We start from the raw sequence: 12,873 nt of genomic DNA, 5'->3' as shown, positions 1-12,873 counted from the left end.
AGGAAGGAGTGAAGGGTGGGAGTACTACCCTCCCTCCCAGGAAGGAGTGACAGGTGGGAGCACTGCCCCCCCAGGAAGGAGTGAAGGGTGGGAGCACTACCCTCCCCCCCAGGAAGGAGTGACAGGTGGGAGCACTGCCCTCCCCCAGGAAGGAGTGATGGGAGCACTAACCCCCCCAGGAAGGAGTGAAGGGTGGGAGCACTACTTCCCCCCCAGGAAGGAGTGACAGGTGGGAGCATTGCCCCCCCCTAGGAAAGAGCAACGGGATCACTACCCCTCCAGGAAGGAGTGAAGGGTGGGAGCACTACCCTCCCCCCCAGGAAGGAGTGACAGGTGGGAGCACTGCCCCCCCAGGAAGGAGTGATGGGAGCACTTCCCCCCCAGGAAGGAGTGAAGGGTGGGAGCACCACCCCTCCCATGAAGGAGTGAAGGGTGGGAGTACTACCCCTCCCATGAAGGAGTGAAGGGTGGGAGTACTACCCTGCCCCCCCCAGGAAGGAGTGACAGGTGGGAGCACTGCCCCCGCCCCCCTGAGAAAGGAGTGAAGGGTGGGAGCATGACCCCTTCCATGAAGGAGTGCCCTCCCATGAAGGAGTGACAGGTGGGAGCACTGCCTCCTCAGGAAGGAGTGGGGAGTAGGAGTGCCGCCCCCCAAGGGAGGGTTTGGAGCTCGGCAGAGTTTACAGGAGCCAGAGAGGGGCCTGGACCGTGGTAGTAAAGCTTCAGTTAGAAAATTCAGCTTAATTGGACTTTTTCTCTCATGAGCATTGTACTTACACAGGTGGTAGACATTTGTGTCTGTGATTTTGTTGAATCCTCACAAGGGGTCTCATTTTACTGATGATAACGGCAGACATTGTGTGACTGGCCCCAGGCTGCCCATCGGTTTGAGAGGAGTCAGTGGGTGAGCCTGGCTTTCTGGCCTCGGGGGTAGTGGTTTTGCGTCATGCTGTGCTTCTGATCTCTGAGGAAGGGAAGGCAGTGGCCATCCAGGGTGCTCTCTGAGACATGGAGACCTGTGATTTCAGTAGACAGTGGGAAGACAACAACCCTTCTTACCCTTTGACTTCTTGGTCACAAAGAAGGTCTGAGTGCATCGGCCAAGGGAGCCGAAGAGATGGAGGCGTCAGAGATGCAGGGATCTTTTTCATGTCTTCCAATCTTCTGATCTGAACTGACTGGATCTCAGGACATGGGAATAATTTGCACATAAGCTAACACATTCTTCTAACACTTAGCAGCTTTAAACTACAAAAATCTGCCTCACATTTCTATGGCTTAGGAATTCAGGTGTGGCACTGGGTATCTCTGGCGCAGGGTCCCCCATGAGGCTTCAGCCCAGTTGAAGGCCAAGGATATGGTCTTTCCACGGCTTGACTGGCACTGGAGAATCTGGTGTCAAGCTCATGCATTTGGTTGCTGGAACGCCGAGTTCCTGGTCATGTGGCCTCTCCACAGGCTGCCGGAATGTCCTCAGCTGTGGTCTGAGGGAGAGAACTGAGAGTATGTACATAAGACAGAAGCTATAGAAACCCTGTCTTGAAAGAAAGATCCCATCAGTTTTGCCATAGTCTTTTAGTTAGGAGTGAGTCACTGGGCCCAGTGACTGGGCTGGGGAGAGGAATATATGGGGGCAGGTATTATGGAAGGATGTGAACACCAGACGGTGATGACCACTGGGGCCATCGAAGAGGCTGCTTGCCACAGCCTGCCCTCTGGCTCTCAGTGACTCATATCCTTCCCAGTGTAAAACACCTTCACCCTGCCAACTCCCCAAAATCTTATCCATTACAGTATCAGCTCAAACTCCAGAATCTCATCCTCAGTTAGGTCCAGGTGTGGGTGAGACTCCTTCGGTGTAGTTCCCTAAGTGCAGTGGCTGCGGTACCTCTTAATCTGTTGACCTGTGGAACTAGAGAGTTATCTACACTCAACATTCAGTGTGCAGTGGTAGGATGGGCATAGGGTAACTGCAGTAGATATTCCTACTCAGCAAGGGGACACCAGGAAGCTGAGCCACTGGTCCATAGGGATTCTGAAATCCAGCTGGGCACATGCGGGAAAGTCTGGGATTCATTGTTACAGACAGGAAGCCCTCTGGGCTCTTGGTTCTGCCCTCTCACTCCCTTTGCTTTTCCATGAAAGGTAGTTCAGGTTTTCAGCTGAATGGTTTTCTCAGCCTACTTCCCACTGGCAGAATTTTGGGAATCTAAAGACCTATTTTCGTTTTGTATTGTCTTGATTCTTTCAGTCCAAGTTGGTGATGTCTCTGCATATATGTCCTCTAAGAACTTTATGGATATGTTGTGAAGCTTGGGGTTCACTTTATTAGAAAAAAGCTCTACCCACACCTATTAGGCCTTAGACCTTTTCTGTCTGTGTTCCTGTTGAAATGCTAAGGGTCAACACCTCCAGTGTCTTAGAGAAGTTCCTGCTTCATTGACCAGATGTGTGAGGCACCCTCAATCTCTTTGAAGAGCCTGAAAGTGTGGCTGAGTAGTGCTCTGAGGCACCACCTTTGATTGTTTTGGGATCTCAAATAAAAATCACAGTCTTGCCCTTGGCTTCATCTTTAGACCATGCCACCTTTCTCTCTTTTTAAAATTTCAAGTTTTATTTAGATTCAGGGGTTACACGTGCAGGTTTGTTACATGGGTATGTTGTGTGATGCTGAGGTTTGGGATACACGCGATCCCATCACCCAAGTAGTGAGCATAGTACCCGGAAGATAGTTTGTCAACCCCTTCCCCCTCCCTCCTCCCTCTAGTACTCCCCACTGTCTATTGTTCCCTTCTTTGTGTCCATGTGTATCCTTGTTTAGCTCCCACTTGTGAGAACGTGTGGTATTTGGTGTTTGTTTCTGCATTAATTCACTTAGGATAATGGCCTCTGGCCGCATCCATATTACTGCAAAATACATGTTTTTTTTTTTAATAGCTGTGCAGTCTTCCATGGTGTATATATAATGCATTTTCTTGATCCAATCCACTGTTAACTGGCACCTAAGTTGATTTGTGTCCCTGCTGTTGTGAATAGTGCTGTGGTGAACAAATGCATGTGTCTTTTTGGTAGAACGAGTTATAGTCCCTTGGGTATATAGCCAGTAGTGGGATTGCTGGATCAAATGGTAGTTCTATTTTAGTTCTTTGAGAAATCTGCAAACTGTTTTCCACAGTGACTGGACTAATTTACATTCCTACCAACATCCCCTTTTCTCCGTAGCTTCGCCAACATCTGTTATTTTTTGACTTTTTAATAATAGCCATTCTGACTGGCATGAGATGATATCTCACTGTGGTTTTGATTTGCACGTCTCTGATTAGTGGTGTTGAGCATTTTTTTCCAAATCTTTGCTGAGACCTTGCCATTATTAATGTTGAGATCTGGAGAGGCTAAACATATTCAAAACCAGCAAGTCCTGGCTTCCTTTAATTTAATGCACTTTCCTTGGTTTAGCTCTCTCCTCTCATATTTGACTACAAGCAGCAAGAAGACATCAGGTGGCACCTTCAGCACTTGACTCAGAGATCTCTTGAGGTTGATCCCCTGGTTGATTAAGCCTGTTTTCTACCTTTTTTTTTTTTTTTATGAGACAGTGTCTCGCTCTGTTGCCCAGGTTGGAGTGCAGTGGCACGATCTCGGCTCACTGCAACCTCTGCCTCCCGGGTTCAAGCAATTTTCCTGCCTCAGCCTCCTGAGTAGCTGAGATTACAGGCACCCACCAACACGTCCAGCTAATTTTTTTGTATTTTTAGTAGAGATGGGGTTTCACCATGTTGGTCAGGCTGGTCCCGAACTCCTGACCTCAAGTGATCTGCCTGCCTCAGCCTCCCAAAGTGTTGGGATTACAGGCATGAGCCACCACGCCTTGCCTGTTTTCTACTTTTTACATAGCTGCATGCAACAGTGTGGCTAAATTTTCTGCCAGCACACAACAGGACCCCTTCCTCTAGTTTCCTATGAAATTCTCCTCGCTTTCCTGCAGACCCTGATGTGCAGCATGCTTAATGTCCAAAATTCTATGAACTGTGTGTTAAGTGCGCTTTAGCCCTTCATTAATGTGCTGCTCAGTGTCCATCCTCTGGTTCCAAAACCACTCCCACATTTTAGGTTTTTATCACAGCATCACCCCACTTCTGATTCCAAAATCTGTATTGACTTTTCCTGCTGGGGAACAAATTATCCAAAAGCTTGGTGGCATAAGAAAAATGTTTATTATTTCACTGTTTCTGTGAGTCAGGAATCAGGGTGGCTTAACTGGGTGCACCTGGCTTGCAGTCTCTAGTGAGGCTGCAGTCTTCTCAGGCTCATTTGGGGCTGGAGAATTCACTTCCAGCCTCATGCTCATTATGGCTGTCAATGGACCTCAAAAAATCTGCTTCCAGGCTCACTGGTGTGGCTGCTGGCAGGCCTCTGTTCCTGGTCACATGGGCCTCTCCCAGCTGCCGGAGTGTCCTTATGACATGATATCTGGTGTTCAGAGAAAGAGTCAAGAGTTCCCAAGACAGAAACCAGTCCTTTTGTAATCTGATCTCAGAGGTGACATCCCATCACTTTTGCTGTATTCTGTTTACTAAGAGTGAGTCACTAGGTCCAACCCATCCTTAAGGGGATAGCATTATACAAGGGAGTGAATACTGGGTGGTAGGGATTACTGAGGCCATCTTAGAGGCTGCCTACTACATGAACCAGTGAGGACAAATTTTGATAATTAGTGGAAAACAGGACAGATGCTGGAAGACTGTCAATGAGAAGAAAGTATATTTAGAAAACTACAATCTTCAACCCTAGGCAAACATCTGGATGATTTGCTAGTGCAGAGAAAAGTTGGTGGTGATGATCAAGGGCAACATGTGATCACCAAGAACAGATGGCACTCTTGGCAAGACTGGGGTGGCAAGCTTACCCAATTTGTTGTATTGATAGGGTTATCACAGGTTCTGTGCATATTGGTGTACCTGGTTGTTGACAGAACGTTAGATATTCTCTGAATGGCGATCTGTGGACAACGTAGAGAAATGTGCAGCAGATGACTGTGCATTTGAGTTGATCCATAAATGGTGCACAGCCATTCCCAGACATGCTGGTTAACAGATTAGTGTCAATCTGTAGGGAAGTCTCTAGAGATGTACCACAGGGCTCTGTCTTAGCATATTCATCGTTCTCTCAGTGACTTCGTAAGAGCATTGACGTTAAGCTCATCAGCTTTGCAGTTGATGTGAAATTGGTGGAAATGACTGAAACTTTGGAAAATATATGTCCCAAATACAATATAATTGAGTTTGAGAGGCTCAACATTTGAATTCTCCACACCAGTTGCAGAAGTGTGGCTTAGAGGAAATGAGAATTACACACATGAAGAAGACATGGGCGCTCCTGCTGACTGTGAGCCCAGATTGTGCCCCTTGAGGTATGGTGGCCTGGGAGAGAATTCAGTTTGGGGCCCCTTGCTTGTCCTGTCCAGAGGGAAGGTGGTAAAGGGTCTGCTGTGTTCCAGCCCCACTGGTCTGTCCTTTCTGAGTCCCTCACACCAGGCCCTGACCAGGATGACCCTCCTCACAGTCTATCTGAGGAATGGCTGGAAGGAGGGACATGTACCTTGCTCACAAATTCCAGCTCACCAACATCAACAGTGCATGAAACAAACAGGCAGGCTTGCCATAATCTGTTCTTGGTGGCATGTGCTGTTTCCTGGTCATTGGGAGAAGAAAAGACTCAAGATGCAATTTATGAATCTGAGTATCTTGGAGCAGTGGCAGAACCAGGGAGGGGAAGTTACAGGGAGACAGATTTTGCTAGTCTGTGAGAGAACAGTCTAACAGTCAGGGCTGTCTGAAAGTTTGCCCAGCTCCAGAGGTGTTGAAGAAGACACCAGTGTCACCAGGCTGTGGTCAAGCACAGAGGAGGTATTAGACCAGGTGGTTGTAAGGTCTGCCAGGAAGCCAGCAGGCCTAACCTGGTCCATGTCCTGTGTCCTCCTGGTGTGTCTGGGGTGGGGGGTGGGAGGGAGGGCAGGTACCAGGACTGGTGGGACTCTACAGCCTTTCCCAAAGGTTCCAAGAGCTCAGTGTGAGGTGTGTGCCTTGTGTTACCATATCTGGCTTGATTGTCAGACAAGGAAGCAGGATGGTTCCTTACGGAGAGGTGCAGCCACGCAGGGTGTGCACACACATCCATCTGCATGCACAGGTGCAGATACGGTGCACCCAAGGCTAATGCCATCCCGTTGCAGGTCATCGTGGGGAGCGTCTTTGAAGTGGTCTGGGCGGCCATCAAGCCGGGAAGCTCCTTTGGGATCAGTGTGCTGCGGGCCCTCCGCCTGCTGAGGATCTTCAAAGTCACGAAGTACGTCCCCTGCACTCCCAGGCGAGGGCAGGTGTAGGGTGGAGAGGGCGTGGGATCAGCCACACAGGGTGCTTGTCCCCAGGAGTTCACAGCACCCAGAAGCTCTCTCTGTGGCTTACAGTTGATTTAAATACAAAAGGTGGTTCCAAAACAGCCTTGTGGGGCCACATCTGCCCTCAGGGCCATCCCTGACTGGCCTCCGTGCTGCCGGCACACTCTTTAGCTTTCTTGTTCACTTGCTTTCCACGATTTCCCATCGTCTCCTGTCTTGAAACCACCACCCCATCTTCCCAGCCTTCAAAGGTGACTTTGCTTTGTAGTTAATGAGGAAGACAGAAGTCATCAGATGGAAGCTTTTCCATCATCCAGCCCCCAAGTCTGCCTACCTCCCCTGCAGCTCCACCCCTGGAGAGCCTGTGTGCACCCTGCCATGGTCCTGAGCTTCTCACTGAGCCAGCCTGGCACCTGCCTGGCCCCTGTGCTCAGGCCTGCTTTCTCCACCCTGCACCTTGCTGACGATGGCAGTGACAAGACCGTGTTTACAGTTATGTCCCACTTGACTCTGGAAGTGAGTTGCTGCAGTTTGCCTACAAAGAGACTGAAGCCCAGGAAGTGACAGATGCAGGTAGTGAGAGAAGGACCAGGGTGAAAACCCTTCCCCTCACTGCCAGAGTTGTAGTGGGGAAGAGAGAGAGAGACTCTCCTCACAGCAGTCTCATCGGCAGCAAAGGCTGCACCGCGGAGGCTCCTGAGCATCTGGACCCTACCAGACACACACGTGGGCCAGCATGGACTTTGGTGTGTGTCCTTGGCAGCTGCAGGGCCCAACGAGCAGAACTGCCGACACTGAGCCCGTGCAGTGCCAGGTCATAGGTCACACCTCTAGTGACCAAGATGACCTCTCAGAAGCCCACTGACCTCCCCAGGGCAACTGAAATCCCAGGTCTTTTCCAATCCATTTTAAATCCAAACCTAAGACCATAGGAGGATATGAAGCTATAAAGGCAGAAGAGTTTTGGGCAGAGTTGAGTCCTGCTGGGTCCGTGAATCCTCACTGGCGCTCTGTGCTGTGTGTCCTCAGACTTCTGTTGCCTTCCCAGAACTTGCTGGTGTGAGGCTTCAGGAAGTGTCCACAGGGCTGCCTTTACCCCACCTCCAGGTCTGGCATCTTAGGCTCCATTTTCTCCCAGGAAGTAGGTGACCCTGTCCTGAGGCAGGCTGGCCTAGACCCCTGCTAGTCCCAGGAGAAGGCTCAATTCCTTTCCCAGAGTCTTCCAGCCCGTCTGCCATTAGCCCTCAGGTACTTTGTAAGAGAATCCATGGAGGATAGCGGGGCCTCTGATGTGGGCGCCAGGGAGAAGGACACGGTTTGGGAGCCCAGGGGTGCCCAGGGATAGAGTGAGCACAGAAGGAGACCAGTGTCTGTCTTGCAGTCCCTCCATTCCAGGGAGATGGGACAGCACGTGCAGAGGCACAGGGACATGAGGGACCGGCCCCTCAGTTGCCGTCAGCAGCCTCGGTGGCACCTGTGTGCCATGGGGACCCGTGCATGAGCAGGGCACAGTCACTGCCCTCTGGGATGGGAAGCGTTGAGGGATACCACAGACAGTCTGCGTGGTGTCACCCTACAAGCTCTCCACGCCGCGTGTCCCTTGTCCCTGGTGAGGGGGCACTGGAGCCAGGGTCTCTGCCACCGGCCACAGCGCTTGCAGATCTGCTGTAGGTTCCGGTGTAGCTCTTCCTGCTGTGGGCTGATGACAACAGTTGTGGGACTTGCTTCACATGGCACTGGTCTGAGACACTTGGTGGCTGACTGGGTGTTGAGGAGTGAGGGGCAGGGAGGGGCCGAGGATGAAGTTTGGGATTGGGCCTGGCCACCTGGATGGTGGCCTCGTCCTCCTGAACCTAGGGACAGGGAGCAGTTTGAGAGGACGAAGTGAGTCCTGCACTGGGTGTGTTTTTCTCTGCCTTCCCATGGGGCCCTCAGGGAGAGAAGTCCAGGGTAGTGGGCCTGAAACTCCAGAGAAAAGCTCTAACTTCACACCTAGGTGTGCAGCCCTCAGGGTTTAGAAAGTCAGTGGAGCCTTAAGTGTGGCTGCAGAGAGCCATGAATGTGAAGTCAGTCTCTGGAGCTGGCTCAGACCCCCTGCCTGGCCCCGCAGGTACTGGAGCTCCCTGCGGAACCTGGTGGTGTCCCTGCTGAACTCCATGAAGTCCATCATCAGCCTGCTCTTCTTGCTCTTCCTGTTCATTGTGGTCTTCGCCCTGCTGGGGATGCAGCTGTTTGGGGGACAGTAAGTGGGCCCGGGAGGGAGAGCTCAAGGCTGGGGGCTTGCAGGGAAGCAGAGCTCAGAGCAGACGGTGCCGCCCAGGCTGCCTCCACCCACCTTCCCACCAGGAAGGTCCTCAGAGGGGCCAGTGTTCAGCCATCTGCAGCCTGAAGCGAGCAGGTTGAGGCCACGCTGGAGCCTGCAGGCGCTGCCTCGCTGCTGACGGGACTGCCACTTCCCAAGCCTTCCTGTTTTCCTCAGGTTCAACTTCCAGGATGAGACTCCCACAACCAACTTCGACACCTTCCCTGCCGCCATCCTCACTGTCTTCCAGGTAAGGCCCCTGCTCTGCACATTTGCGGCCTGCCCGGCTCCCGTCTCCCCTGGGTGCTGGGAAGGCGGACTCTCCTGTCATTCCCTCCCTTGTTCCTCCACACGGCCCAGATCACCGACTTTTCAGACACAGTGTTCCTCAAACAAGGGAAGCACAGGCAGTCAGCAACCTGCAGATCTCCAGGTCCGGGGGCCCCAGCCCCTACGGTGAAGGAAGCTGGATTCTGTGGCAGCACTGTAGGGAGCAAGTGTAGTTCCCGGGGGGCCCAGCTGGCCTTCAAGCCACCAGTGTATCTCTTAGCTCCTGAGACTTGCATGCACTTCTCTTTTTTATTCTCCGAGAACAAAAACAAAGCACTTCCTAAACTTCTCCCCCTGCTATCTCAGATCCCAGTGACCCCCTCAGTTCTTATCTGTATCTGGAAAACTACCCCCCTCAGCTCCTCGGGAAGTGGGGGCTGGGGGCCCACTTCTCTACGATGGAGACCTTGTTGGCTCATGCACACTCTGCCCTCTTGGAGGGTTCCCTTTCGAGGACTTTCTTGGTTGGGTACTCTCCCCTTCCATAGGCTGTGGCCCCACAGTCCTGCCCATGACTGGCCTTACTGATGAGAGCATGCCTTGCATTCCTGTCCCATGAAACATACTTGGATGCCATGTCTGAGACTGAACAGGATGGCGGCTGTTGTCTTGCCTGTGATGCCTCTTACGGAGGCCCAACAGGCTGCGTTTGCTGCAGGCCAGGGGCTTGGCTTGGCTCCCTGGCTCCTGGGGCTGCTGATCCTACCCTTGGTCAGGGCTGGAGCCTACAACCTGTGCGAAGAGAGGGGCCCTTTCGGTCCCACTCTCTCAAAGGGAGGAAGTCTTACCAGCAGACCCTTCAGACCAAATTAGACGATTGGCTGAAAGAGGAGTTCTGTCCTAATTTGCACCACAGTCCTCCATGACTGTCCCCTTTCTCACATCTTCCCACTCACCCCCACCCTGCTGGGCTGGAGCCTATGGCCCGTCGGCTCCTAGTCGCTGCCAGGCAGAGCCAGCTCTTCTCCCAGAGGTCCATCTGCCCCAGGCCTGTCAGGGCCTTGCTGTTGTCATCCCTTCTTCCTCTCTGGTCTCATGTTTGAGTTGCTGCCTCTTCTCCTCTCCTCTTATTCCTCGAGTGGGGGGCACTTGTCAGCCTCCGACTGTCCTCCCTCTCTCTGACTTGAAAGCCTCGGCTGCTCACAGGCCAGTGACTTCCAGACTTTGGTCTCCCAGATGTTTTTGAGCTCTTAGTGGGTGACAGGACCTATGTCAGCCTCTGGGACAGAGGTGGGTGGTCTCCCAGCCACACGACGGGGAGGTCACAGGCCTGGAGCTGCCCGTAGGGTCCTGAATGTCAGGCAAGGGAAACTGGGAAGAGTGCATTCCCAGCAAAGCAGCAAAAACGTGAGGAGTGTCTGGGGTGGCGACAAGGTGGCAGGTGTGGGATGGGAAACTCCAGGTGTGGGCGGGCCAGGCTGAGGCTTTGCCCTGTAGAAGCTGTTGCAGGGAGGGGCTCCATGCCATGGGGGTGGCGCGGTCCATGACCACAGCCATGCTTTGCCATGTGTGTTGCAAGAAAAGACCTGAGTGTGATGAGGGAGAGAAGTTGAAGTTGGGAGGAAAGTGGGCTTTTCTGATCAGATGATGCTCTGATTCAGACATTACATGCCCCCTGCTCTGAACACAGCAATAAGATAAAAAAAAATACACTTAGAAAATAAAAGGACCTAGACACGTAAAAACAAAATCTCTGAGGAATAGAAATGGAACAGAACATACAGTGGTGAGAGACAGCAGAGACCCAGGCACCAGGACATGGCTTGAGATAGGCAGATGGGCTTGGGAGTCTGAGTTCCATGGCAGCAGAAGTGTGCAGGTGTGGCTCAGCCCCCTCTGAGCACTGGGGGAGGTACCTGGGCCCTTTGGAGGAGGCTGAGGAGGGGTGAAGGCTTGTTCAGCTGCAGAGACCAGGAAGGCTGCAGGGCAGGGCTGACTGGTGGCTAGGTCTGTAATTCCCACAGGTGAATCTGGCCCAGGGTCCCGAGATCCCAGGGTGGGAGCCCCTGCTTCTGAATGGGGTTGGGAGTGGGGCAGGGAGGGTATGTGAGGAGGAAGAAAGCAGCTTCAGCTGTGCTCATGGTGGAGCTGCAAACTGAGGTCTGGGAACAGCCAGCATCCCAGACAGTGCCAACAGCATCTACAGTCAGAAGGCGTAATCACTCCCAAAGAAAAGGAAATAACAGAACAAACACAGATGACTTTAAACCGAATATGCCTAACATCCTCCAAGGGGTAAAGGGGGAACCAGTTAAAAAAACACAAAATTATGAAAAAAGGCACCTAAGAACAAAGAAAAGACCTAAATCAAATCCTAGAAATGAAATATACAGCTATTTACATTTTAGAAGTAGAGTGAACCGTACGCCAGATGTGATCAGAGAGAGTATGGGTGAGCTGGAGGATGTGGTGGGGCTGAGCCAGCTGGGCATGGAGGCTTCTTGGAGAGAAGGAAGTGAGGGTGGGCTGGAGTGGAGGCTCCCATGTGAGGTGCGAAAGAGAGGGTGGCCAGTGCCCCTTCCGAGTGAGTCCTGGAGAACATGTGCTCAGATGATCAAGCAGGATAAACAAATAATTCCAGACCTAGACAAATTGTGATCTCAAGAAAATCTTATACGCTGCCCTAGAAAAATAGATTTCCTACAAAATAATGACAGATAGTCTGATGGCCAACGTCTTAGGAGCACAGATGCCAGAGGGTCATGGAGAAGTAACGGAAACACTGGGGTACAATCACTATTCGCCAAGAATTCTGAATCCAGACAGCTGTGGTTTAAGCGTGAGGGCAGAGCTAAAGACACTTTCAGACACAAATAGGAGTGAGTTACCACCACCCACCCAGATCATTTGAAAGCACGACAAAAGCTTATACATTTAGTAAAGTGGATGATTTAGAATAAAAAATACTAATGTATTTTTACCCAAGAAGAAATTAACTGAAGAAAAAACAGGAAATGGAACCATTTCAGAAATTGAATAATTAGGTCAGAATCGGATTAAGATGGCAGATAGGAGGAAGGACTAGCTTGCAGCTCCTGCTCGGACAGACAGAACAGCGTCTGGAGACTCACATCATGAACTTTTGCTCCAAGAACTACCATGGGAAGTTCTTGGAACTACAACAGGCAAGTTCTCAGCCCTGGGCACTGGCTGCCTGGAAATAGACTCAGTGCTGTTGGGGGTGGGCACGGTAGGAGTGAGACCAGCCTTTTGGACTGCGGGCTGCGTGGGAGTGGGGTGAGGCCTGTGACTGCTGGCTTTCTCCCACTTTCCTGGAGGACCTGTATGACTAATGGCCTTAATCCTCCTGGGAACATAACTCCATTGGACTGAGAACCACACCCCCATCCCCCACAGCAGCCACAGCAAGCCCCGCCCAAGCAGAGTCTGAGCTCAGACACCCTATTCCTGCCCCCACCTGGTGGTCTTTCTCTACCCACCCTGATGGCCAAAGACAAAGGTTATAATCTCCTGGGGGCTCTGTGGTCCTGCCCACCCCTGAGAAACCTGAATACTTAATTAGGCTACCTTAGGGCAAGTTTGCATCCTCTCTACAGGACCTCAGCTGATGCTCTCTTGAAAGTGCCACCTCCTGGCTGGAGGCCAACCAATATAAAACCAGCACACTTAACAAAAATACAGCCGAGGACCCTCACAGAGTCCACTTCACTCCCCTGCTACCCCCACCAGAGCAGGTGCTGGAGGTCAACCAATATAAAACCAGCACACTCAACAAAAATACAGCCAAGGACCCTCACAGAGTCCATTTCACTCCCCTGCTACCCCGACCAGAGCAGGTGCTGGTATCCGCACCTGAAAGACCTGAAGATGGATCACATCACAG

General features: G+C 51.8%; 1 protein-coding gene across 14 annotated transcripts in view; it reads left to right on the top strand.

The window, feature by feature from the left end:
* Positions 1-12,873, top strand: part of CACNA1B (calcium voltage-gated channel subunit alpha1 B) — a 253,949-nt gene that overhangs the window by 100,747 nt on the left and 140,329 nt on the right. For all 14 annotated transcript variants that reach the window (XR_008626612.2, XR_008626611.2, XM_055117377.2 and 11 more), the window contains 3 exons: positions 6,233-6,345; positions 8,508-8,639; positions 8,877-8,949. Coding sequence is in view for 12 of the 14 variants with exons in the window: in XM_055117377.2 (XP_054973352.1) it covers positions 6,233-6,345; positions 8,508-8,639; positions 8,877-8,949 (318 nt within the window). In the remaining 2 variants the exon portion in view is untranslated. The remainder of the gene's footprint in view (positions 1-6,232; positions 6,346-8,507; positions 8,640-8,876; positions 8,950-12,873) is intronic.

Source organism: Pan paniscus, chromosome 11 (assembly GCF_029289425.2).
Source record: "Pan paniscus chromosome 11, NHGRI_mPanPan1-v2.0_pri, whole genome shotgun sequence".
NCBI classification, from domain to species: Eukaryota; Metazoa; Chordata; class Mammalia; order Primates; family Hominidae; genus Pan; species Pan paniscus.
The sequence above is the reverse complement of the archived record's forward strand: the minus strand, read 5'-3'. Positions and strand labels throughout refer to the sequence as shown.